A 26,963-nucleotide genomic window follows, 5' to 3' on the forward strand; every position below is an offset into this window, starting at 1 on the left:
AGCTCCCGCTGACTCGAGTTGTACTTTGGTTTCTTTACACTAGAGAAGTTCAAGTAGCCGAGATTTCAAGTTCACCATAAGGCACTTTAAGGCCAGGCCAGGCCAGGCCCCCCAAACCCCCCCCAAAGGACTGACAATGACAGCAGACAGCACTGGGGGCTAGGAGGGGGGAGAAATATATTACATCATCTCTTTAAATATAGATAAACTCTGATCTGGGGCTAATACTCCCCAGGGGCTGGGGGGGCGCTGCTGCCAGGGCAGACGGGAATGTGCAAACAGCAGAGACGCCCCTCGGGGGGGGGAAGCCGCAGCTCTGGGGCGGCCCCTGGGGCTCCTCTGCCTCCGCAGGAGGGGGCGGCCCCCAGCCCACAGAACGGGCCCCCTTCCTTTCCTGGGCCAACTTGCCCACATAGTGCAACCAGAGAAAGCAGCAAGGAGTGCAGGGGCGAGTGAGGCCCGGCGGGGGCGGGGGCAGCCCTCAGTTAAGGCATGGAGGTGCGCAGGGCACCCTAGATCTGCATTTCCCTGCAGTGGATAGCTGGGGGCAGGGGCTCTATTCCACAAGCTATTTACAATGGGGGGGCTGAGAAAGCCGGGGGGCACTCGGGGACACCAGCTGTGCCCCAGGGCACTAAGCACTTTTCCCCCACCCAGCGCCCAGCCGGGAAATGAAGACAGACAGCTGTAAAACCCAGGGGCTAGCTAATGCGCAGGGGGGTGGGGGCAGCACATCCCCACGTGACCCCCACATCCGCAGGGCCCTGCCAGCCAAACCCACAGGAGAGCGGGGGGGAGCAAAGTCCCCACCCTGCAGAGCCAGCTCCGTGGGGTGCAGGGCCGGCCACATGCACCAGGGAGGCCACCAGGTGGCGCCCCATGGCCAGCTGTCAGGGCGCGTGACACCCCAGGGCAGGGGGGCGCAGCCAGGCCTGGCACCCTGAGGGTTAAACGCACCTGATTCATACAGGGAAGGGGCACCTGGTACAAGCTGGCTCCAGGCACAGCCTGTCCCACCCGCAGGGCTGGTGGCTCCCTGCCAGCTGGGTCGGTGTGGACACGCTGCCCTCCCCCCGCCAGCTCTGAGCACCAGCCAGCAGGGAGGGGCTGTGAGCTGGCAGAACCGCGAGATCCCTTCTCACCCCCCCTTGGGCAGTGCAGGCACAGCAGCCAGCACCTGGCACTGCCCCCCAGGCTATGGGGAGGGGCAGGGCGAGGCCCCCCCAGCATTTCATTGTGCAAATCCGCCAGGGGGAGTTTCCCCCTTTGCATAATTCAGAACAAACAGCGACGGGAAAAACAGGAACAGAAACTTGCGTTGTCAAGTGAGAGACAGTTTGTGTGGGGAATGGCTTCCCGCCCAGGGAGCAGGGGCAGGCTGCAGCCCCACCCCAACCTGGGAACAGAACCCAGGAGTCCTGGCCCCCTGCTCTAACCCACCAGACCACACTCCCCACCAGAGCCAGGGCGAGAACCCAGGAGTCCTGGCTCCCAGCTCCCCCTCCCCCATCTCTAACCCCCCAGACTCCACCCCACTCCCCTCCAGACCTGGGGACAGAACCCAGGAGGCCTAGCTCCCAGCCCTAACCCACCAGCCCCCACTCCCCTCCCAGAGCCAGAGAGAGAACCCAGGAGTCCTAGCTCCCAGCCCACCCCCCCCCCCATTCTAACCCACCAGCCCCCACTCCCCTCCCAGCACGGGGGAGAGAACCAGGAGTCCTGGCTCCCAGCCCCCCCATTCTAACCCACCAATCCCCCTCCTCTCCCAGAACCCAGGAGTCTTGTTTCCCAGTCCTCTGCCAGCTCTGTGAAGAGCAGTGAGAGACAAGAAGGGGACGAGGCCCAGCCCAGAGCCCCTGCTCCAGGAGAGCTGGGACATACTCCCCAGGCAGCCCCGCCTGCCTCCCCCCACAAGACCCACATGCCCGAAAGCCCCAGACAGTCCTTATTGCTTCTTGTGCCCACTCCCGCCAGGGCAGGGTCCGTGTGCTCCAGCTGGGGGCGCTGTGATGCACTATCCCCAGGGGGCGCAGGGCCTCCGCCCCGCCCAGCGCATGCTCAGCCCGCTCCCAACCCCGGCGCGGGAGCTGCTGGGGCTGTGCCTGCAGCAGCCCCCCACCAGGGCAGCGGCCGCCCTGGGGATAGTGCCTCCAGCCGCCCGCCCGCCTGGGGCAGGGCCCTACGCCGTCTCCACGGGGACGGCCCCGTCCAGCTGCGGCCCCTCCTCTGCCTCCCCCTCCTCCTCCTCCTCGTCCTCATTGGGCGGGGGGGCGCGGGGCGGGTCCCAGAAGCGGGCCAGCGAGAGGCGCAGGCTCTCCAGGCGCCCGTTGGACAGGTCGAGGCCCTGGGGGCCGGCGGGGGGCGGGGGCGGCTCTTCGCGGCGGCGCCGGCGCGTCCGCACCTCCAGGCAGTTCTGGCCCTTGAGGTGGCGCTGCAGGTGGTCGTCCTTGGCGAAGGCCTTGTGGCAGAGGTAGCACTCGTAGGGCCGGGCGCCCGTGTGCAGGTGCATGTGGTTCTTCAGGTCGTAGCTGTGCAGGAAGCGGGCGCTGCAGTGCTGGCAGGAGTAGGGCCGCTCGCCCGTGTGCTTCCTCATGTGGATCTTCAGCTTGTCGTTCCTGCGGGGGGTGGGGAAGGGAACCATGAGCGGGGGGAAGGGGCCGGTCAGTGGCAGAGGGGGTGGAGCCCCCGTCAGCGGGGGCAGTGACTCTGGCCCAGGAGATGCCCAAGCTCAGCGTAAGCAAGGGCCAGGATCACCCGAGAACTGCCCCTACTCCCCCGACAGAGAGCTGCCCCCTCCCCCCCACCGCACACAACCACTGTCCCAGCTGGGCACTGCCATCCATCCCCTGGCATGGGAACAGGGGAACGGTCACACTGGGTCAGACCAAGGGTCCATCTAGCCCAGGGTCCTGTCTGCCGACAGTGGCCAGTGCCAGGTGCCCCAGAGGGAGTGAACAGAGCAGGGAATCATCAAGTGATCCAGCCCCTGTCGCCCTTCCCAGCTTCTGGCAAACAGGGGCCAGGGACACCATCCCTGCCCAGCCTGGCTAATAGCCACTGATGGACCTGTCCTCCATGAATTTATCAAGTTCTTTTTTGAACCCTGTTATAGTCTTGGCCGTTACAACATCCCCTTGCAGGTTGACTGTGTTGTGTGAAGAAATACTGCCTTGTGTTTGTTTTAAACCCGCTGCCTGTTAATTTCATTTGGTGCCCCCTGGTTCTTGTGTTAGGAGAAGGAGTAAATACACTTCCTGATTGACTTTCTCCACATCAGTCGTGATTTTATAGACCTCTAGCATATCCCCCTTAGTCGTGAAGCAGGGGTGTGCGTGGGGAAATCAGCAGACAAAGCGGGGGAGGAAGGGAACTGACTGGGTGAAGTAGGGGGTGCAGGGGGCACGCGTGAGGCACTCAGCAGGTGAAGTGGGGGCACACAAGGGGGACTCACCAGGAGTGTGGGGGAGACGACTCAGTGGATGAAGCGGGATGCAGGGGGACTCACCGGGTGAAGGGGGCACACGGGGGCACAGGGGCACCTCACCGGGTGAAGCAGCAGTGCAAGGGGGGACTCAGCGGGTGAAGCGGGATGCAGGGGGACTCACCGGGTGAAGGGGGCGCACGGGGGCACCTCACCAGGTGAAGCAGCAGTGCAAGGGGGGACTCAGCGGATGAAGCGGGATGCAGGGGGACTCACCGGGTGAAGCGGACGCCGCACACCTCACAGGCGAACGGCTTCTCGCCGGTGTGGGTGCGCATGTGCCGGGGCAGCTTGCCTGCGCCATGGATGATCTTGTGGCAGACGGGGCATTCCTGGGGCATCTGGGAGCGACGCTTGCGCACCAGCTTGTCGGGGCTGTCCAGGCCGGGGGCCAGGGGCTCCTGCTGCAGGGAGCTCAGGTAGGCCATGAGGTCAGGGTCAATGGGGTCCTCGTCGGAGCCGGCGTCCTCGGGGGACAGGGCTGGCTGGTAGGGGTAGGGATACGGGTAGGGGTAGGGGTGCGGGGGCAGCTCCTCCTCCTCCTCAGCCGCCTCGTAGCCCTCGTAGGGCTGGGCCAGGCCCTCGGGCACCGGGGGCAGCAGGGGAGACGGCTCCCGAGGCTCGGGCAAGGGGCTGCCGGGGCCCGGCTCTTCGGCGTGGTGATTGAGCCGGGAGGATCGAGCCTGCAGGAACTTGCGGGTCTTCTTGCTGCGGCGGGGGGCCGGGCGGGCAGGGAGCAGGGGGGCCCCGGCCACGTCCGGCAGGGTGGCAAAGGCCTCGAGGTAGCGGCGTGCCCGCTCGCAGTCCCCGTCATCGGGCCCGGGCGCCTCCCGCCCACTGCCCTGCAGGATCTCCACGCAGGCGGCGATGACGCAGGGGATCTCCAGCAGCTGGGCAGCCTGCAGCACCTCGCCCATGTTGGCGCTGCTGATGGTGAGCGTGGCCGTGTACGCGAACTCCAGCAGCGCGCCCAGTGCCTCGGGCCCCACGAAGTCCAGCTCGCAGACCTCCTGTCCCGGGCCTGGCCCCGGCCCCGCAAACAGCTTCTTGAAGTAGCGGCTGCAGCCGGCCAGCACGGCCCGGTGGGTGCGGTACTCCAGCCCCTGGCTCCGGATGGTGACGTCGCACAGCACCCCGAGCTGGCGCTGCTCGTTCAGGCTGCTTAGCAGCTCGCTGCTGTGCTCCGGGAAGGGGATGCCGATCAGGTCATCCTCGGGGCTCCCCATCCTCCTCACCTGCGGGCAGAGACACAGCCTGGTCAGAGCCTTCCGGCCCCGCGCTCCCTGCAGCACCAGCCTTAGCTCCTGCCAGTCTTGGCCGGGGGGCAGCCCCCACACTGGGAATGGCTGTGCCCTGAGCCAGGCCATGCAGGGGGCTGGAGCCCTCCCCAGAGCTTCAACCCCCTCCACTGCTCCGGGGGGCAGCCAGCGCCCTCCGCCACACAGGGCCTGGTGGGAGGGGAGCAGCCCACGGGGCCGCGTGGCGATGGAAGGGGGAGGGGGCAGCCACTTAGAGGAAACTTCTGTGGTGAAAGCGTTAAGTGCGCCGGCTCCGCCATCGATTGAGGAAACCCCCCCACGCCCCGGAGCGGTGCCAATGCCGGTGCGCAGAGGGGGAGTGGGCGTGCAGCCCCCCAGCACAGCAGATTCCTAGAAGAGATAACGCCGGCTCCACGCTCCCACGGCACCGATAAAATCTGCCCCGAGGAGCTCAGACTGACGCCAAAGGGGTGGGGTGGGGGGAACAGTACGTGCAGGACCCCCGAGCAGAGGGCAACGTCTGGTGGTGGGAAGGTGCTGAAATTCAGCGGCTCCTTGCCCCCATTTCAGGGGTGTCAGCAGCCCCCCCGCCCCGGGTTCTCTGGCAGGCCCACAGAGCTGGGGACCTATTTTCACTAAAGCCAGATGCTGCCAGCAGGTCTCAGCTGCCTCCCAGAGCCAGGGATGGGGAGATGAGTCTGTGCAGACAGAGGCCAGAGCTGGGGAGGGGGGCATGATGCTTATGGTCCCAGGGAGCAGGGCAGGGGACGCACCTCTGCCCAGGGCTTAGATTCACCCTGCCAGGAACCGGGGCTTCGCCTTCCCCCGCAACCCAGACACAGCCGCAGCACCTGCTTGCCGCCCCCCTCAGTGTGACCACACCAAAGGGGGAAATCTCAGCACGCCGCGTTTGAATTGGCAACCGGCGCAGGCGGCTTCCTGAGCCGCCACTCACAGCCCCCCAGCGCCCAGCCCTGAGACCTCCCCTGGCCCGCACCAGCTCCCCACGTGGGCATGGGCCCCAACCTCGCCACCGAGCCCCTAATGGGGCAGCTGCCCCCATCCCCATGGGCACACACGGGCCCCGTGCCAGCAGCCCCCGCAGAGGCCAAGCGGCCTGGTCTCTGCCCCAGACAGGGAGGGGACCGGGGCTGGGCAGGGGAGCGTGTCCAGCTGCTACCCAGGCTGCGCTGGTGTCGAGCGAGGGTCCCCCAGGCTGTCAGCCACCAAGGGGGTCACCGCTGCTCCTCCTGTGCCCCTCGTGCTGGGGAACGAGGCACTGCCAAGGCCGGGAGCCCCACGGAGCCCAGCCAGGCTGGGAACCAGACCAGGGACCGGGCCGCCTCTCCTGCCCTTGGCAGAGGAGGATCCCCGTGACCCCAGGGTCCTGCCCCCGCGGTGGGGGGCACCACCACAGACAGCCAAGCATGGGTGCAGCGGGGAAGGGCAGGTGGGATTTATACCGCAAACCTGACAGCGGCCTGGCCGGGGGAGGACAGGCTGGGCCCAGCCCTGGCCCGCCTGAGTCGGGGCAGGGGGAGATTTCCTCCTCTTCCCCCCATGCAGCCACCCAGGGCCAGCCTCCCCCCACACGCCACTTGGGAGCCACAAGACACGGCTGGGGGCCGCACGGCTGGGGGGCTCGCTCCTGGGATAGGCCCGGGTGGAGCACCCCTCCCCCAGCCGGGCAGGGAGCGGCACCGGAGACGGGACTAGGTCATTCCCAGAGGCAGGGGAGGGGGCAGGATAGTGCAGGCAGCTCCAGCCACCCCGGCACCTCCCTGGGGCCAGGCAGAAATGGGCACCGTACCCCTGCTTGGTGCCCCAGGCATGCTGGGAAGGGGCTGCCCACATACCCCGTAGGCTGCCTGGGGCAGAGCCGTGGCTGCATGGTGGGGGGGGGCTCCAGGGGGCCCAGGTGTGAAGGGAGCCACAGACCCTGAGACAAGCAGTGCCAACCGCCCTCCCACATGGGCCCAAGACGTACCGTGGGGGGGCTCCCTGGGCCCAGCACCCCCTCCCTGGCTGGGACACAGGGCTGGGCTCTGTCCAGGGGCACCGCCAGCCTCCCCAGCCCCCCCTCCCCCAGCCATGTTGTGACCCCTAAGAGCTCCAGGGCCCAGCACTGACACAAGCTCCGAGAGCCCCAGACCCGCCAGGGAGCCGAACGGTGCAGGGGCAGCAGGGACTTAGCCAAGGTCAGCCAGAGCCAGGGATAGAACCCAGGAGTCCTGGCACCCACCATCCGCCTCTCACCACCAGAGACTGCTGCTGCCGGGGGAGTCTGCCCCGGCGCTCCCAACCCGAGCTGGTGAGAGGGACCAGCAGAGCAGGATCAGTGCCCAGCACTGGGGTGGGGCAGGACCCACGGCCGCGGGCAGCTGGGCTGGGGGCAGAGCGTAGCCAGGAATGAGGGTGCGTGAGGGGCCCCTCCCTGTCCCCAGCTGTGCAGGAAGGCGGGGGACATGCCCCCTCTTGCCCAGCTCTGGGGGGTGTGGACAGCGGCCCCATGGCAAGCAGGCCCAGCCCCCCACGGCCGCTCCCTGTGCTTGGGTGCCAGCCAGCTGGGGCTGCCTGCCGGTGCAGGGAGGTGGGAACAGAGCTGAGCGCAGCTGCCCCTCCCCTCTCTGCCAAGCAGGATCCACCGGCAGGGCAGGCAGCAGCCTCCCCAGAAAGCGGAAGCCAAGTCCAGCTGGCTCCTGGGAAGGAGGCCCCCCGGCCCCTGCCACCCACCCGGAGCAGGCAGTGTCAGGGGGCCAGCAGGGCATGGCAGCGGGAAGCAGAGCAGGGCTGAAACCCCATCTCCAGGGTTTGGTCCACACCCCTGCCCAGATGCCCACAGAAGGGACGTGCCAGCTACACAGACCCTGCTGCCCCGCAGCACCCAGCCCGCCTGCCATGGGGCACTTGGCCGCTCCAATCTCTGGTGATGCTCTGCTCTGGCCACAGCAAGGGCTCCTGCTAGCTGCTGCTTGCCCCGTTCAGCATGTGGGGAGGGAGGTCCGTGGTCACACAGCAAGCCAGGGCCCCCTCACTCTAACTCACCAGACCCCACTCCCCTCCCAGAGCTGGGGACAGAACCCAGGAGTCCTGGCTCCCAGCACTGGGCACTAGGCCGTTCCTTCTCCCAGCAGCCTCTCTGGCTGGCGTTTCTCAGAGGGCGCAAGCAGGGCTGGATTAGAGGGAGCAGATTAGCACGGATTAACCCATCACACCCCTCGGAGCAGACAAGCCGTGACAAAACCCCAATCAGATTAGCAGGGGAGATTAGCTGGGGGGATTAGCGGGCAGGAGATTTCGCACACAGCAGATCAGCCCCAAGTGAGTGGGGGGCACTGGAGGAGTTGCGGGACCCCCTCACATTGCTAGGAGATCCTCATGGAGCCCCTCACCCAAAGCCGGAGGCACAGGCTGTCCCAGGGCCGGGGGCTCTCAAGCCAGGGACTGTGTCCCCAGCACCCAGGACAAAAGGCGCTGCCGTGACACACAGCACTGGCACAGAGGGGGGCATGGACGGGGACCACGCCGGCTCTGGGACGGGGGCGCTGAGCTGCGGATACCAGAGCATCCCCAAGGGCAGAGGGGGAAGCAGAAAGACGGTCAGGAGGGAGGGGCACTGGCAGACCTGGGGGGCGGGCATGCCCAGCACAGGAGGTGGCTCTGGGCAGGGCAGGGAGGGGGCAGGTCTGGGATTGTCATTTCTCATCCTAGCAGCCCAGGTGCACAGGAACCACCCCGCTCCCCCCCCCAAATATTGTTTTGCTCCCAGTGTCCTGCAGCACCAGGGAGCTGGGGCCAGCTGGAGCCACCTAAACCCGAACACACACGGGAGAGGGGCGCCCGGCTGGGCCCTTCACGCTCGCAGCTCTTCCTGTTTCTAGCGCAGTACCAGACTGCCTGGCAGCTAATGGCCGGGGGTGTGTGTGTGACACATTCCCCCCCAAAAAAACACCCAAATGGCCCCGGTCCCCGCTGGGAAATTCCACAGCAGCCCAGGGCCGCATGCAGGGGGATAGGGGCCCCTCGCACCCACGTGAGTTGGCCCCTGGGGCTCTGCATTCTGGGCCCCTTGCACTGCTGGCGCCCTGGAGCCCCCAACCCGGACCCGCTCCCCACAGGGCTGATGGCTTGGTGCAGCGAGAGCTAACTGAGAACCCCAGCGTTTCGCTCTCGATTCCCCTGCCGGAGTCAGATCCACCCCCGCCCCCCCGCGTCTCTCACAGTTTCACAGCTCCTGCCCCCAGCCGGGTGCGGTTCTCCCTGCGGGTGTGAGAGAGAGGCCCCCACGCCAACAGTGCTTCCCACCCTGCTGCTGCGCCCAGCCAGGCCTGCCAGTCCCCACAGCCAGCACCTCAGCGCTCCCTTCCTCCAGCCCCGGGGGGCAGGGGTCCCGCTACAGCCCTCTGGGCAACACCTCCGGGGGCACCCACTGGCCCAGCTCAGCCGGCTGGGGGGCTCTACATCACAGGTGGGAACCCTGCCCCAGCCACTAACCTGCAACCTCTTGGGCACAGAGGGGAGGGGGGTGAGGAGCTGTGTGCCCCATGCCACAGCTCAGCGTGGGGCCTACCCTGGGGTCACTGCAACAGGGGGGCCGTGGCCCAGCTGAGCTGGGCAGTGGGGGGTCAGCTGCCTCGTTATCCCTGGCCTGGCAGATGGGCAGCAGTCAGCACACAGGCCGGATGGTACCGCCAAGGGGCAGGCCCATCCCAGCGGCTAGCGGGCGGGAAGGGGGGGGACTTTCCGTCACACCCACTGCCTCTTACTGGGCCCCCCCCGTGCATCCTCCCCGCAGGAGCAGCACTGCATGCAGAGCCAGAGTTACCATCGAGGCAGATGAGAGCGATAAGCGACGCAGGCGGGGGGGGGGGCGCAGGTGTGTGGGCGCAGAGCGCAGCCCGGAAATGGAGAGCGGCCGCATGGCGCAGCCCCCGCCCCATGGAGCGGCCAGGCCCCAGGGCTCTGACCCCACAATCCCCCGACCAGCCCCTCTGGAGACGGTTCCCCAACCTCTCCCACAGGGGACTGGGGGGGGAGGGAAACCTGGGCTCCGTGCAGGGAGCCACCCCCTGCAGCTACGAGGCTGAGAGAAAACAGCAAGCAACTCCCCCCTCCCCCCCATCCTTCTGGGCCAGGAGCCTCAGCATCTCCCCAGCCCCACTGGGCCAAGCTGTGAGCAGGTGGGACTCCAGCCCGCCCCCCGCCTCGCTGCAGAGCACAGCCTGGCCTGCAAGGGGGTACGGCGGGTCATGCACGGGCAGGGATCCTGCAACCCAACCCAGCCCAGAGACGCTTCTTAGGCTCCCAGAGATGGGGAGGAGCAGGGGGCCTACGTCCCACCCCCCGGGTTTCCCAGCCACTTCTGTGTTGCAATACCCAGTGCTCAGGCCCGTCCACAGGACCCAGGCCCTTCCCCTGCCGTGAATCATCCACAGCCCGGGCCAGGGCCCACCCGTGACTCAGCCCTGCAGCACCCAGCACAGAGCAGGGCCTGCAGGAGCCGACGACGCCCCGAAGCAAGAAAGGCAGCACCCTCGCTCTCCCCCCGGCGAGCCACGGAGCAGGGGCGGGGGGTCCCCCTGCTCCCAGCACAGCGGCTGGGCCTGTGGCAGCGGCGCAGGGCAGGGCGTCTGGAAGCTGCGTCAGCTCCCGCGGCCAGGCCTGGGCCCAGGGTGATTTCACTCTTTCCAGCACAGCTCTGGCACCGGAAGGCAGAGCCAGTGCCGGTAAGGGGGGCCTGTTCCCAATCACTGCGGTGAGCCAAGGCCAAGGCAGCACCGCTCCCCACGCCCACGGCTCCTCTCTGCGGGTAGCAGTGCCTCGCAGGGGCCCAGCCGTCCCACCGAGCGGGGGCGGCCCGTCTCCCCAGGTCCCAGTAGGCCCCGGCCGTCTCCCCTGGTAACAGCGCCACAGCCCCTGCTGGGGAACAATGCGATCCCCAGCGGGTCAGCCTGACACCGCGTGCCCGGCAGGCTGGGCCCCGCGCAGAGGCCAGCTCCGCCCCGCCCCATGTGTCAGCAACGCAGGAGGAGCCTTGCGCAACCGTATTCGTTACCTGCCCTGCTTCGCCTGGCAACCAGCCGGTTCCCAGGGAACGAGCCGCAGCCCAGGTCAGAGCCCTGCCCTGGCATCGCACGGGCCTAGGTGCCACCTGGCAAGGGCACAGCCAACCGCTCGGCTCCTCCTTGCTCTCACGGCCCTTTGTGCAAGGGGCAGGTGGCGGGACCCAGGGGCCTGGGAAACCCTCTCTGCGAGGCTGCCTCAAGCCGCTGCAGTTCCAGCTGGAGACGCTTCATCCAGCACAGAACTGGGCAGCATTGCTGTGCGTTACTAAACAGCTACCCCACCCCACCCCAGAGGCAGCTGCCTCAGCACCAGGCGAGGGATCACTGGGCACTTCACAGAACCAGCAGCTGCCATCCACCATTCACACCTCAGAGCAGAGCCTGTGTCAGATGCAACAGCAGCCACCCCATCCAGCTGCCAGCTGCCCCCGCGGGGGCACAGGGGGGCAAGCCCCCGAGGTACTGGCCAGCACCCAGCCACTGGGGCAATCCAGAGAACAGCACTGAGCCCTCTCCCACCAGGAACGTGCTGCCCTTCACCATCGTCCACCCCGGCACCAGCCTCCTTCAGAGCCTGCCCTTCCAGCCCCACTCCCTCCTCCCCGGGGCAGGCCTGGGTTTGGGCTGCTGCCCTGGGCCCCACGGCAATGGTGATTTAACCAAACGCCCCACTGCTAGTGGAACATGCAGGGACTGGAGAGCATCCCACCTGGGGCCCAGCCCCCCAGCCTCAGCAGCTGTAAGTGTCTGAGTTACACCAGAGCCGGGGCCCCGGGGAGAGGGACGCTGTCGAGGGACTTCACAGCTGCACTGGGAAATGTGAGTCACAGGGGAGGTGAGAGCAACTCTAACCACTGGGACATATTTCCCTCCCACCCATCCCCAGAGCCAGGGAGAGAACCCAGGAGTCCTGGATCCCAGCCCCCACTCCCCTCCCAGAGCCGGGGAGAGAACCCAGGAGTCCTGGCTCCCAGCCCCCGGTGCTCTAACCCACCAGAGCCCACTGCGCTCCCAGAGCCGGGGAGAGAACCCAGGAGTCCTGGCTCCCAGCCCCCCTGCTCTAGCCCTGAGACACTGCTCTCTCCTCATGGCCCACAGCAAACCCACCAACAGCCAGGCACAGAGCAGGCAATCGCCCCAACTCCCTGCAGGGTCTGGCTGCTGGGCTCTGCTACCCATACCTGGCCCCCAAGCGCTGCCAGCACCCGAGCACGGCCCCACGGGGCTGCCCCACCGGGGGAAAGGGAGCACCTAAGGGGCAAAACCAGTTAACACAGAGCCCCCCCAGGTGAGCTCCAGCCAAGAGGAGGGGGCAATAGCCAGCTTCTCGCTACTGAGATTAGAGATCCCCCCCCCCGAGCCTGCCCCATGACCTGGGTGCTGCCAGCCCCATGTCTGGCGGCAGTGGGGCCCCGCCGTGCACGCAGGCAGGGGGATGGGGGCTGAGCGGGTGCCGCTCTATGAAAAACAACGAACACACAAGAAAGGAAATGGTTTTAAACAAGGAGGAAAACAAAACCCACCCGCCCCATGGCGGGGGGTGGGGGCGAGTGTGTGGGGGGAGTTGTGTGACACCCCCCCCATTCTGTGCAGCAGTCTGTCAAGCTGTCACCAGGTGCCAATTGTGTGTCAACCTCTGAGCTCAAGTACATCCATCACAGCATCACCCTGCCAGGCAGCAGCTGGACCACGGCAACGGGACCACGGCCCCCCCCCACACAGGGCACAGCGACGGAACCACGCCCCCCCCCCACACACACAGGGCACAGCGATGGGACCACGGCCCTCCACACACACACACAGGGCACAGCGACGGGACCATGGATCCCCCCACACACACACACACAGGGCACAGCGACGGGACCACGGCCCCCACACACACTGGGCACAGCGACGGGACCACGGCCCCCCCCACACACAGGGCACAGCGACGGAACCACGGCGCCCCCCCCCACACACACACACACAGGGCACAGCGATGGGACCACGGATCCCCCCCCCCACACACACACACACAGGGCACAGCGACGGAACCATGGACCCCCACACACAGGGCACAGCGATGGGACCACGGACCCCCCCACACACAGGGCACAGCGACGGGACCACGGATCCCCCCCCCCCACCCACACACAGGGCACAGCGACGGGACCATGCCCCCCTCCCACACACACACACAGGGCACAGCGACGGAACCATGCCCCACACACACAGGGCACAGCGACGGGACCACGGATCCCCACACACACACCCACAGGGCACAGCGACGGGACCATGCCCCCCACACACACACAGGGCAGAGCGACGGGACCATGCCCCACACACACACAGGGCACAGCGACGGAACCATGCCCCCCCACACACACAGGGCACAGCGACGGGACCACGCCCCCCCACACACACACGGCAGAGCGACGGGACCACGGCGCCCCCCCCCCACACACAGGGCACAGCGACGGGACCACAGACCCCCCCCACACGGCACAGCGATGGGACCATGGACCCCCCACACGGCACAGCGATGGGACCATGGACCCCCCACACACAAGGCACAGCGACAGGACCACGGACCCCCCCCCCCCGACACACACACACGGCACAGCGACGCGACCATGGACTCACACACATAGGTCACAGCAAGGGACCACCCCCCCCACACACACACACAGCGACACGACCACGGACCCCCTCCCCACAAGGCACAGTGACAGGACCACGGACCCCACACACACAGGGCACAGCGACGGGACCACAGGCCACACACACACGGCACAGCGACAGGACCACGGACCCCCCCCACACACACACAGAGGACACTCTTGCCAGTGGTGTTACTGGGCAGAACTCACACCTTTCCCTGCTCCTCTAACGGGCTGGGCTGGGGGGGCAGGGCGGGGGGAGAAAACGTGTGCTCCCTGCAGACACCCAACCATTGCCCCAAGGAGCCAGGGCAACCCCCCACCCCCACAGGCCGGCCCAGATGCCAGAGCAATCCCATCCCAGGCCCAGTACCAAGGAAGGGGGAGCCCTGTCGCCCCCACGGCCATGCCTGCTGTGTAGCAGGCTGCAGGGGAGGCCGGGCGACAAGGCCCCCAATGCATCTTAAACCTCAGCCCACCCCCAAATGCAGGGCTCAGGCAGTGCCTGGGGTGACGGGCACCCAAGGGCACCAGGGCCAGCGAGCAGACCAGGCCGAGCCTGACGCTCACCCTCCCGGTGCCTCCAGCCACCCGTCACCCAGGCAGAGCCGGGGCATCAGGAGGCCCCTAGATGTGGGGCAGCTCCACAAGTGGGGGGCATCCACCCCCCTCAGATCCAGCACTAACCCCACCATAACACCCAGGGCCTCAGCTCTGCTCCACAGTGCCCAACTGAGAGACTAGGTGGCCCTGCGCCCAGCTCCCCCAGGGCCTGCACCCCAACCCCCTGGGCCTGTGTTCCCCCTCCACCCCCCCAGGGCTGTCCCAACCCCATCTCCCCCAGGCCTATCCCCCCCCATAGGGCCAGCCCAACCCCGACTCCCCCCGGGCCGGCCGCCCCCTTCCAACCCCTAGGGCACACAACACTCCCCTGTCCCGGCCCCATCTCCCCAGGCCTGCAAACTGCTCCCCCCCGCGACAGGGCCAGCCCAACCCCGACTCCCCCAGGGCCTGCACACATCCCACCACAGGGCCAACCTGTCTCCAGCTCCCCCAGTGCCCCCAAACCACATCCAGAGCCAGCCTGCCCCCAGCTCCTCCAGAACATGCAACCCCCGCCCCCCAGCAGGGCCAGCCCAACCTCGGCTCCCCCCGGGCCTGCACCCCAACCCCTGGGCCTCACCCCAGGGCTCCCCAGGCCCTATCCAGGGCCAGCAGCCCCCCCCCCCCCCAGGCCTGCCAGCCCCCCTTCCAATAGGGCACACACCCCCGCCCGCCCCCGCCCCCCTAGCCTGCAAACTGCTCCCCCCCTCGCGACAGGCCCCCCCCAACCTCCCCCCAGGGCCTGCACACATCCCACCACAGGGCAAACCACATCCAGAGCCAGCCTGCCCCAGCTCCTCCAGGACAGCTCCCCCAGGGCCTGCACCCCCAATCCCCTGGGCCTGTGTTCCCCCTCTACCACCGCCCCAGGCCTACCCCCCCCCCACAGGGCAGCCCTAGTTTAGCTGGGTCCCAAGCACTGAGGGTCTCCCCACCTTGTGCAGATGGTTCCAGCTCACTGGCTTGGTCCCACTCCGGCCTTTGGGGACCCTTGGAGCTGGCAGCCCTGGGACAGCTGGGCAGCCAGGAGCTATTGCCACTAGCACCCCACAGAGCACACACGGCGGCCCGACACCAGGCCACCGAGCTGAGACCTGGGGACACCTGGCTCCCATTCGCAGCCCCGCCATGGCCTCTCGCTGGGACCCCAAGCCAGTCCCTCCGGGCAGGTGGGCGCAGTCCAAGGCTGTTCGGGATTGCGAGGCTCAGACCCGCCGGGAGGAAGCCAAGGCACAGCCCCCCCCACACACCGCCTCCCCCGGCAAGGGGCACCTGCCATACCAGCAAGGGGCCAAGATGTCTGCATCCCCTTCCCACAACACGCAGGCCCCCAGAGCCTCCCTGCCCCACAGCCACCGGGGCACAGAGCTCCCAGGGGAGCGCCCCCCAGACAATCCCAGCACCGCCTGGCGCCTGCAGAGCAGGCACGGCCAGGGCACAGCCAGACGCCGGCTCCGCTCGCCCCGTGGGTGCTGCCAGGCCCACTCCCCGCCAAGGGTGCCAGCGTGTGCCCCGGGCCCAGGGCCCCTCACCTTCGGCTGCGTGCCCGCGCGGCTGGCTCTCGGCAGGGCACCCAGGCTCCGTGTGAACATGGCCCCGCTCCCCGCTCACACTTCACCTCCCACCCCACCTCAAAAGGAGTCGACGCCCACACCCCGGGTCACGCACCTCCCAGCCCCGCTCCCCAGAACACACACAGCATTAACCCTTTGGTAGCTGGCCACGGCGCCGGGGGCCCCCCCGCCCCGAAAGAGAGGAAATTCCCAGCACGCCAGGCCAACGCGTCAGAGCACCTGGAGTGAGGCACAGCCGGGGGAACCCCCCCACACACACACAGCCCCAGTGGGGAGGGGAACAGAGGCCAATCGCATGGGGAAGGGGGCTCAGGGCTGCCCCTGGCCCAGCCATGGGGGTGGGGTTCCCCCCAGGCCCCCTGCCCCAGCCATCCGAGCGGGGGCCCTGCTGCCTGTGGGATAATGCTCCGCTTGCTGGCTTAGCTGCAGCCCCGACACCCTGGCCAGTGCAGCCCCCTGGGAGTCCCGGGGTGAGGTGTGCTGCCCGGCCCCGCAGGGAGCCTCAGCGGCTGCCGGCTCTGCTCTATCGGCTCCCACCCTGGGCTCGTCCCGGGGAGCAGGGCTGCATCAGCACCAGAGCCAGGCTCTGCTCTGCGCTGCATGCCGCAACGTGCCCAGCCGGCCAGCCCCAGGAGCCACCCCAGAGAGACCTGGCCTGACACGCCTGGCCCCACATGCCGGAGAATGACAGGGGCTGGCAGCTTGGCTGCCCCCAGTGCCCCGGGGCAGGGGGAGGAGGGGAGCAGACAACCCATGTCTGCCTGCAGGCTCCCAGCTCCCACGTGCACAGCAGGAAGGTGCTGGAAAGCGTCTAGGCCATGGGGGGCTCCAGCATGCGCCCCTTGAGGCTGCATTCAGGATGACCAGCACCCCTGGGTGCTCAGCGAGCTCCCACCAACACCCGGGCAGGGCACCACCGTGTAGGGCGGGGAGTGAGATGGGCTCCTGGCAGCGCTGGGCATGCCACGCAGCCAGCAAGTGGAGGAGATCCCAGGCAGGGCACGGGGCAGGTGCTGTGAGCACGTCATATCTTACAGGCTGTTCCTGCCCTAAGCAGCTGAGCCAGAGTCGGAGCCAGACCCCCTCTTTGCTCAGCTTCACCTCTCCTTCCTCCTGTGCACCAGGGGTGACGCTCCTGAGCCGCTGGGGGCCAGCTCCCCCCACTGATCTGCACCCACACACTGTTGGCACTGCCCCTGCCAGTGCGCTGGGTGCTCCAATCCCCTGGGCAGAGCCTATGGTGCCAGCTTTGGTTGGACAGATTCCTGGAGGTTTCATCACATGACACAATCTTCAGTTCCCAGAGACTCCAGGACAATCCTGTAGGGTTGGCAACCCTGGCAGAGCTGCAGCTTCTCACACATACCTGTCACAGCCTGCACCCCACCCACAGCGCTTGCTGGGCCCTCGCCCTGGGCAGCCGCAGCCCTGCCAGGCACACGGGCAGCAGGGGAGAGCGCTCCTGGGGCAGCCACCGTGTCCCTAGGGGCCACGGCAGGTCGCAGGAGCAGGGTTGGGCACTCAATGCAACTGGCGCTGGGAACCCGCAGTCCCCAGCCCGGTCAGGGAGGGGCAGCCAGGCCCTCCCGCCGGCAGCTCCAGCACCGGGGGCTCTCAGAGAGACAGGCCACGCCAGAGGGGTGGGGTGGTGAGAGGGGCCATGGACCAGTGCCCGTTTCCCAACCCCACAGCCCCCACCCTGCCCGCCGAGTCCATGCTCACACCACACCAGTCCCCTGCCCAGCAGCACTGGGGGCCCCTGGCAGCCAGAAAGTAGGGAAGGGAGCAGCAACCCAGGGCACTCAATGGCACTCAGTCCCCCAGGGAGGGGGGCGGAGATGCAACCAAGACCCCCTCCATGGCGGCGAGTCGTTACCCACCAGTGCCAGGAACATGCCGAGCACAAATCCAGAGAACAATCGCCCTGCTGCTCTACCCGGCAACAGAACGGGCAGCTGGGGCCATGGCACTGCCCCCCATGCCGCACCGACCCCCCCACTGCCCCCCATGCTGCACCAAACCCCACACCGCATGACCCCTGGCGCACCCCAGCAGGCAGGTGCTGAAGCTGAGCCCGGTGGGACGCAGCCACGAAACATCTACAGAAGCAGCCTTGACTCTGGGGTCTCCTTCTGTGAAGGGTTTAAAGGGGCTGGGTCCCAGAGGTGCTCTGTGCCCCTGCTGAAGTCCACGAGAGTCAGGCCCCCTTAAGGCATTTTGGGGGGTGCCAGGACTGAACCCCCCACCGCACCAGACCACAGGGTTCCGGCTTTCGGCTGCAGCCACCTCACAGAGCACAGCCGATAGGCAGGAGTCAGAGCATTACCGGTACCGCCCGGCCTGCCTGGCACCAAGCACCCCACCTTGGGGCAGAGAGCAGCACCCTGCCCCCGGCCCCGCCCAGGGCCTCGCAGGCTCAGTCAGAGCAGCCGCAGGCCCAGGCCCCTACTGCGGGGAGCGCCAGGCTCCAGCCACCAGCCAGGAGCGGAGCAGCCAGTCTGGGGCAGCAGAGGCTGGCTCCGGGCGCCCTGGTGGGCACAGCTCCGAGAGGAAGGGCACGAGGCACCTGCCTGCCTGCCCTTTGCCCCCATAAAGGAGGGGAACGGCTGCAGCGGAGCCAGCCCCCCCAGCCCAGGTGCGCCAGGTGCTAAGGGCAGGAGATAAGGTGGGCGAGGCGGGCAGGGAGGGGCATGGGCACAGGAGTCGCACGCAGCCCTGAGTCAGAAGGATCTCGCTGGTGGCAAGTGAGTCACCGGGTCGTCCCACCCCCGCCCCCCAGGGGTGTTGCAACCTCCTGCTTTCAGTCACCAGAGCAAACCACAAACTGCTCCCTGTCACTGTCAGGGACGGGTCTTCGCGGGGGGCACCCACCAGCCAGGCCAAAGCCAGACGGACTCCAGAAAACCAACTACCAGGCGCCCCCCGCTGCAAGCTCAGAGCCAGGCCTAGGGCCTCCTCGGAGGCAATGCTGCTGGGACAGCTGCCGTCCCCCTTCCCCCCCCGTGCCAGCCTCAGCCCAGACCCGCCCCTTCTCCCCGTGCCAGCCTCAGCCTGGACCCCCACCCCTGTGCCAGCCTCAGCCCGGACCCCTTCTCCCCGTGCCAGCCTCAGCCCAGACCCGCCCCTTCTCCCTGAGCCAGCCTCAGCAGAGGCCCCCCCGACGCCCCTGTGCCAGCCTCAGCCCGGACCCCCCTTCGCCCCGTGCCAGCCTCAGCCCGGACCCCCCCCCCCTTCTCCCTGTGCCAGCCTCAGCTGAGACCCTGACTGCAAGGGGCTCAGACAGATTCTTGCTCCACAGCTGCCCCTCATGAGCCCTCAGTGCCCGCCACAGCTCTGCGCCCAGCATGCCTGGCAGCGTCAGGGTGCCAGCTCCCCATCTGCCCCAAATCCCCCACTCAAGGCGGGTTACAGCTCCTATGGCGGACGGATGCCCAAGGCCGATGTCAGCAGAGTCCCCGACCCAGCCAGCCTAGCAGGCCTGGGCACCCACAGCTCCCAGTACCCCGAGGAGCAGGCCCTGAGGGCAGGTTCGTCCCCGCCCCCACACACAGACAGTTCCTCCATGCCCAGCTCCAAGGTCCTACAAGAGCCCAAGGAAGGGGGCCAGTGGGCAAGGGCCAGCCCAGGCGCTGGGGAGAGCTCGCCCAGCCAGCTCCAGGGAGGGTCCATCCCTGTTATTCACCAAGGGATTGGGCTCAGGATGGCAGCTAGGGCTGTGCACCCCCCACACCTCTGGCTCCATCAGTGTCACTGCCAGACGCAGACAAGCAAGGCAGCATGGCTCCTCAAACCTACTCCCCCCACCCCAGCACAGGACAGCTCCCCTGCCTGAACCCCCGGCCGTGCCCCCCCCACAGCTCCCCTGCAGGACCCTCTACTCCCAATCCCATTGAGAGCCACTGGGGCACCCGGATAAGCAGCCCTGACCCCACCCCCACCCCCAAGGGGCTGCAGGCCCCAGAAAGCTGCCAGATGCTCCAGGCAGCATTGCATGCTGGGACTCGTAGGCTCCATGAGTTGCACCAGAGGGTTCCCGGTGCTGACCCACGGGATGGGCCCCAGCCCCAGGGCGCAGACCCCTTGTGGGTGGCTGGGGAGCAGCGTGCCAAGCGGGTGGGCAGGGTCATGTGGCTGCTGGGGGAGCACCGTGTGAGGGGGAGACCCCTGCAAGGAGAGGGGTTCCACAGGGCAAGGCTCGCAGCCCAGCGAGGGCTCTGGGGGGCAGCTGGCATGGGGGGCAGGGCCGCGTGGGAGGCAGGAGCAGCGGAAGGAAGGAGTTGCTGAAACGCAGTCGATGGGGGAACAGGAAGGAAATATTAAACAGCAAAAAACCCCAAACCAAAGGGAGATGAACTCAGGGCACCGACCTCCACCCCACCCCCCACAGGAGGGGGACCAGCTCAGCCTGGGACAACCCAGGAGCCTCAGCACCAGGCCCTTCCCCCGCCCCCGAGGCCTTGAGCGAGACCCGCTCAGCTGCCTCCCACCCACCCAGCCAGGCGCTGGGGCAGCGTGCCAAGGGACCCCCCCAGCCCAGCTCAAGGCACGGACAGGGCTTCCCCCTCGCGGGAGCCTCTGCTACAGCGCCCGAGAGCTGCAAAGCAGGAGACGCAGAAGAGGCCGGCTCGGTGCGGCCTCTCCGGCTCTGCCCTTGCGCTGCTGCTGCATTTCGCCACTGCCTCCGCACCTGGCCCCGGACTAGCGGGTTAATTCCTCCCCGGGGCTCAGCCCCCGGTCTCTGCCCCACCCAGCTCTGCAGCCTTGGGGTGGTGGACAGGACCCCCCTGCTGCATTCAGTTCCTACTTCCCTCCACGCTCCCCTCAGCAGCTTCCCCACCCAGCCATGGGAGCTGGCTGGAGGCCGGCTAGCCCCTCGCTGTGGGAAGAGGCAGGGCAGGGCCAGCTCTCAGCCTGGCACCAGGTGGGAGCAGAGTGCCAGCTGGCCCACGCTGGGCCCCAGGAGCAGTGCAATGAGCTGGGTCAGATCTCAGCCCAGGAGGCCCCACTGGCCCAGCACCAAGAGCCAGAGAGCAGCCCAGCCCAGCCTGCAGCGGGAGGGAGGTAGCTCTGCTGAATGGCCAGAGGACAGGAGTGGGGACCACAACCCCCCCCCCGCATCTAGGAGCTGCAAGCAAGGACCCCCTCCTCCCCCCAAGTGCCAACACCCTGGAACTAGCACAGCATCGGGTGCAAGACGAATCCCCAGCCAGCTCCACGCTGCAGATCACGGGGGAGGCCGGCCCACCAGCCCCCCGGCGTCGCCCCACGTACTAGTCCCCATATGGGGGTGCAGGGTTCCCTGCCTCGCTCCAACAGGGCCAGAGCTACAGACAGCAGGGGCGCCGAGCTCAGCACCGCGACCAGGCCAAGCCTGAGCCGCCTCATAAGGACAGCGGCTGCTTGGAGCCCAGGCTGGCCCCCAGTGTGCCCCCACCCCACCCCAAAACAAAAATAGCCCGGCTTCCGCCCCCAAGGCAGCTGCTGAGGCCACCGAGCTGCACCTGAGCCCAGCGGCCAGGCCAGCGCTGATCTCCGCCAGCCGGGGTGGGCGGTGCTAATCCCCACAGCCCCACAGCCTGGAATAGAGCTCAGAACTAGGCCACTGCCAAGATCCCAGCCCCACCCCGCCCGGCTCAACCTTCCCACGGCCCACGCAGCGCCGGCTGCCACGCTGGGGCAGGCCGTGCTGGCCCCCCAAACATGGGGCTTGGGAACCGCTCCCCACAGCCCTGGGGCAGGATGCAGCAGCCGTTCTGCACTGGGGCGAGTGCGTGTCACAAGGGGCAATGACACCCTAGTGCTGCCCCTGGGCATGGGGCCAGCACTGACTGCCCCCTGCTGAGCCCCCACCCTCTCCCTGCATCCCAGTGCCCCCCAGCCCGGCCAGGGGAGAGCGCCCCCTGCTGAGCCCCCACCCGCTCCCCGCATCCCAGTGCCCCCCAGCCCTGCCGGGAGAGCGCCCCTGCTGAGCCCCACCTGCTCCCTGCATCCCAGTGCTCCCAGCCCGGCCGGGGGAGAGCGCCCCCTGCTGAGCCCCCACCCGCTCCCTGCATCCCAGTGCCCCCCAGCCCTGCCAGGGGAGAGCGCCCCCTGCTGAGCCCCCACCCGCTCCCTGCATCCCAGTGCCCCCCCGCCCTGCCAGGAGAGCGCCCCTGCTGAGCCCCACCCGCTCCTGCATCCCAGTGCTCCCAGCCCTGCCAGGGGAGAGCGCCCCCTGCTGCGCCCCCACCCGCTCCCTGCCGCCCAGTGCCCCGCAGCCCTGCCGGGGGAGAGCGCCCCCTGCTGAGCCTCCACCCGCTCCCTGCAGCACAGCGCCCCCTGCTGAGCCCCCACCCGCTCCCTGCCTCCCAGTGCCACCCAGCCCTGCCCGGGGAGAGCGCCCCCGGCTGAGCCACCACCCGCTCCCTGCATCCCAGTGCCCCCAGCCCTGCCGGAGGAGAGCGCCCCCTGCTGAGCCTCCACCAGCTCCCTGCATCCCAGTGCCCCCCAGCCCTGCCAGGGGAGAGCGCCCCCTGCTGAGCCCCCACCCGCTCCCTGCATCCCAGTGCCTCCTGCTGAGCCCTGCCACCCAGGATGGGAGACTCATTTTCTCTGCAGTCCCACACACTTCTCCTGCTAAACCTCCTTCCTATCTACCTCTCTCACTCAGGCCCCACCCAACAGCACAGCATGTGCAGGATTAATTACTACTAATTAGGAGAGGACTAATGTCCTTGCTGCCCCCCCCCCCCGGGCACTAGGGGGTCATCAGGCCACAGGACAGCCTGGACAGGTGCTGAGCAGCAGATGTCCCCAAGCTCTGCTCCCCCTTGCCAGCAGGGGCTCTCGGGCCCCAAAGCTCTGTCTCCCAGCACCGGGGTCCTTTGCCAGCTCCCTCCCACCCAGCTCTGACTGGGCAGGTCTCCCCAACACCGGGTAACCCCCAATCCTGGAGATGGGGAAGCCCAGCAAGGCACCTTCCTTCACGCTACTTCCTGCCCTGGGCAAAGCCTCTGCTCCCACCCAGCAGCTGTGCATGGAGCGGAGGGGCCTGGCCAGCTCCAGGCTAGGGGTGGGGGGAGGACACCCAGGGGTGGAGCACAGAGTGACTGCACACTAGGCCAGCAGTGCCTGGATTCAGGAGCTCCCTTGGGGTCCGGCCCTGCTCCCCCAAGGCGATCAGCCAGGACACACGGAAGGGGGCTCAGGGTCAGACTGGATAAGATCCCCCCACACCTGACCCTCCGGGGGACCATGGAGCGGGAGAGGAATGGAGCCAGCTGGGGAGCAGAGCTAACACCCCCCACCGGGACCCCTGGGACAGCCAGGGCCCTCCACCACCGATGAGCTCAGCCTGACATCAGTGCCTGGGCTGCAGGCTGGGAGGAGACAGTGCCCAGAAGGAGGGGGGATGGCCCTGGGCAGCAGGACCCCGCCCCGAGGGGGCAGTGCACAGAGAAGTACTCACCACGCTTGCCAGGCACTGCCCATCGGGGCCCGGGCTGCAGCAGCAGGGACAAGCTGGCAGCAGCAGCGCATGCACACCCTGAGCCTGCCTGCTGGGAGAGGCCAGAGCTCGCCTGACCTACTTCTCCTTCCGCATCACCTGCTTTCATTTTCCCTCCCGCAGCCTGGTCCCCCTCGCCCGCCCACCCTCCCGCCCGCCAGGGGAACCCGGCCAAGTCACGCCGGCTGCTCCCTGGGGACATGGGGCTCCAAGGCCCAGCAGCTCCAGAAGGTGCCAAGAATGCACATGGGCAGGGCAGGGACACCATGAGCAGCTCAGCGCCTCCCCGCAGGAGCTGAAGGTCACCAGCCTTGGGGGAGCTGGCATGGTGGGGGTGGACGGAGCGGTTCTCTGGGGCTCCCCGAATGGGCACCAGGCACCTGCTGCTGGCTGGGTCTCAGCCTGGCCCCCCGCAGCAGGGAGCAATCCCCCAGTTCCCCAGGGCCAGGCTGAGACCCACCATCTGCAGGACGTCAGAGCCCAGCACCTGACTCCAGAGTCCCATGTGGGCGCCCCACTTCCAGGGTGCCCCATCTCGCTGCAGCCAGGGACACGGCATGCTGCCCCCTCGACCCAATGGGGCTCACCCTGCCCCCCACGGGGGAGCACGAAGGAGTCACCCATCACATCCAGACTCAGATCTGCCCCCGCCCCCACACGCAACTCCTGGAACTCCACCCCCCAAAGCTGGACCCCCCCTTCCCCAGCACGCCAAGGTTACTGCGGCAGGCCCCAAGGCACGGCGTGGGCTCCCAGGGCTCCAGCGCACTACCAGCAGCAATTTCTCTGTGGTTTCATCATCCGCCCGCTCCTGCTGGGGGAGAGGTTCCTCAGCTGGGCATGGCAGCAGCCCCTGCTGCTCCGAGCCCCAGTGCCGCCAGGCCGGACCAGGCTGGGCCACTCTGGCCCACTGACCCCCTCCTGCTGTACCCCTCAGAGGCCTGAGCTGGGGAGAGTGCCCAGGGCACCAGCACACGGGGCTCTCCATGCACCCCATGACCCTGGGACCCAGAGGTGCCCCAGCCAGAGGACATGGATTCAGGGGGTGTTGGGAGGAGCTGGGGCCCAGCTGCACTCCCTGGGTCTCACATCCCATCGCTGGGCAGGGAACAGCTCCAAGCCCCATTGCTCAGTACCCTGTGTGATGCAGCTGGGACTCCCCCCTCTCCCCAAATACCCTCCGGATCTCGGAGCCTCCCCAGGGTGCTGCCAGCACAGCAAGGCCAGTGCCATCGAACTCCCAGGAACACACCAGCCAGGGGGCCAAGCGGCATTGCCTCCCGGCCTGACCCCCATTGCTCATGCCCCACCCACCCCACACCCGTCCCGCACAGCCAGCGGCGCCTCCTCCACGGACGCTTGTAGCCCAGTCAAGCTTTGGCTGCAGACACAGCCCACCTACCCCGCAGCCCTCCTACCCAGTCTCCCCCCACCCCCGGGGCCCTCTAGCGCTGCCTTCTCCCCCACACCAAGCTCAAGCTCCTTGTCCTGCCTTTCAAGGCCCTACAGAGCACAGCCCCTCCCTTCCAACCTGCTGACGCTTCCCCAGTGTGCCCCTGCCCTCCTCACACACTGCCATCCATGCCTCCAGAGAGACCTGCAAGGCCCCCTCCCCTTTCCACAGCTCTGTGCCCACGGGATGCCAGCCAAGTGAGGGGCCCCGCAGGGGGCCGCACGCGGGGACAGCCGATAGGTACGTCCCTGGACGGCAAGCAGGCAGAACCCGGAGGTGCCAGAGTGAAGCAGCCTGCCCCACTCTCAGCAGGAGTCGATTCCCTATTAAGGAGGGGGAAACTGAGGCACAAAGCCAGGCAGAGACTTGCCACCCAAAGCCGCAGTGTCAGAAGCTAGAAGTAGAACCCAAGAGTCCCCCCGCCCCCTGCACTCTAACCACTAGACCCAATTCCCCTCCCAGAGCCAGGAGAGAACCCAGGAGTCCCAGGCAGTAGCCATGAGAACAGCCCCTGGACTCCGGCCCAGCAGGAGCTGTCCTGGGAAGGTAGATCCCAGCAGGTCAAGGGGAGTCTCAGCCCTGAGACAGCAGCTGCTCATCATCCCGCTGTGGCCCAGACAGTGTTGGGAGGGTAAATACGCGCCCCACCCCCTGGGTAAACACCGTGACCAGGGGCGGCCGGCTCGGGTGGGAACAGCTGCCATGGGCTGGGCACAGTCAGGGCAGAGTCCAGCAGCCTCCAAGCAAGGTGAGAGTGATGGGGCACCAGATTCCCGGCAGGCGGCCCCCAGAGCAGAGTCTGACCCAGATGCCCCAAGAACCCCCGTGCCAGACACACACTGTCATCCTGGGATACATAAGCATTAATGAGAGCAGGGAGGGGTGGATTATCCCTTCCCGCCGAAACCCCCTTCCACTCAGGGACAGGTGACACTTCCACAGAACGGTCCCTCGCCAAGGGACAGCCAGAACACACACCCCATTTACTGTAGGCCCTACACAAACAAAGCAGATCACATGTGCTAAGCAATGGCCAGGGGGGGGAGGGTCTTCGGTTAAGTGCAGGGCCTAGTTCAAGTGGCCACAAGCGTTAGTCAGCGACTGCTGCAGGATAGATTATGGTGACACCCAGTTCCTCCCCGCTCTGCCGGCCAACGGGGGGGCTGCTCCCTTAGGCCACCCACCGGGCATCAGGGCGGCCAGGGCGCCAGAGGGCAAGGGGCCCTGTGCCCAGCGGGACGCGGAGGTGGGGGGTGAGCGCTCACCAGGTTTGTTACTGTCGGGTCGCAAGCCAGGCAGAGGTAAACAGAACCCAGACAGGCCCAGATCAGACTGTCCTCCCACTGGGGCCTGCCCAGCCATGGGGTGGGGGGAGCTCGGCAGGGAAGAGCCCCAACGCCTGAGCAGGCCACCCCCCAGATAGCATGGGGGGGTCTGCTTAGCTCTCGCCATACCCAGTTTCTAGCCCAGCAACAGCCCCGTCCGGACACAGCGAACCACGGCAGGAACCACGGTCCCTCTCCCCACCTCCGCCAGTTTAGCCCAGTAAGAGTCAGACTCCCCCACCCAGACGCGGCCAGCGCAGGGGATGCGACGAGTAATCCTCCCCACCCCACCCCACCTCCCTCCTCTCCTCCCGCCTGGCACCCTGCCCACCCGCAGCTTCCAGGAGAGCCAGCGGCCTGGCGACGTGTCCACATTCGCCGTAACTTGCCGCTCCCAGCGGGTGCACTCAGGGTTTCCATTCCCGCCCCCCAGCGCGCCAGGGGAGCTGCGCCCGGTGGGGCCCGAGCCCCGGGCAGCCCTTCACCCAGCCGGAGGCCGAGCTGGCTCTCCGCAGGGAGCGGCCAACAGCCCCAAGGGGCAGCAGCCGGGCTAGCCGGGGCTCAGGCAGCCCAGATCTACGGAGCCGGTGTCTCCGGTGTCTCCGATCCCCTGGGCCGGGCCGGGCCAGGCCAGGCACACCCGCCCTGCCACTCACCTACCAGCTTAAGGAGGGTTTTATAACCCCAGACCTGAGCCACCAACCAGGCCTGCTCCCGTCCCATGGCAGCCCTCCCCCAGAGGGTGATGGGGGCTCCGCTCCAGGGACCACGACCCACCTGGCGGGGTCCAGGGAGAGACCCGAGCTGGGGCAGGGGGCGGGGGCGGTGACAGGAACCAGGCCACCAAGGGGGGCGCTAATGGGGCGCGGGGCAGCCGGATCCCCCCAACTATTCCCCCCCGGGGGCTCCGGGCAGCTCCAGGCGCAGGACTCACCGCTCTCCGCTCGGCTCAGGTGCAGCAGGCGGGTCGGTGCGCTCCGCTGGGGGCCGGACTCCTGGGGCCCCTCGCTCTGCCCGCCCCTGCGCTCTCCCCACCTCGCTCACCTGTCCCGTCCCGCCCCGCCCCCGGCGGACCCCA

At 67.8% G+C, this 26,963-nt stretch overlaps 1 protein-coding gene across 1 annotated transcript; it reads right to left on the reverse strand.

Moving 5' to 3' along the window:
- Positions 1-1,749: 1,749 nt before the first annotated feature.
- ZBTB7B (zinc finger and BTB domain containing 7B) lies at positions 1,750-26,963 on the reverse strand. The gene is made up of 3 exons (XM_039512254.1): positions 26,820-26,963; positions 3,698-4,716; positions 1,750-2,615 (listed from the first exon to the last, which is right to left on the reverse strand). Exons 2-3 carry the CDS (start codon positions 4,705-4,707, stop codon positions 2,180-2,182), a joined length of 1,446 nt encoding a protein of 481 aa, XP_039368188.1. The 5' UTR covers positions 4,708-4,716; positions 26,820-26,963; the 3' UTR covers positions 1,750-2,179.

The sequence above is a fragment of the Mauremys reevesii genome, linkage group 24 (genome assembly GCF_016161935.1).
Source record: "Mauremys reevesii isolate NIE-2019 linkage group 24, ASM1616193v1, whole genome shotgun sequence".
Classification (NCBI taxonomy): Eukaryota; Metazoa; Chordata; order Testudines; family Geoemydidae; genus Mauremys; species Mauremys reevesii.

Coding starts and splice junctions, on each gene's coding strand:
- ZBTB7B (XM_039512254.1), bottom strand. CDS start 4,707: ATGGGGAGCCCCGAGGATGACCTGATCGGCATCCCCTTCCCGGAGCAC. Junction 2,616..3,697: donor TGCGGCGTCCGCTTCACCCG/GTGAGTCCCCCT, acceptor CACCCCCCGCAG/GAACGACAAGCTGAAGATCC.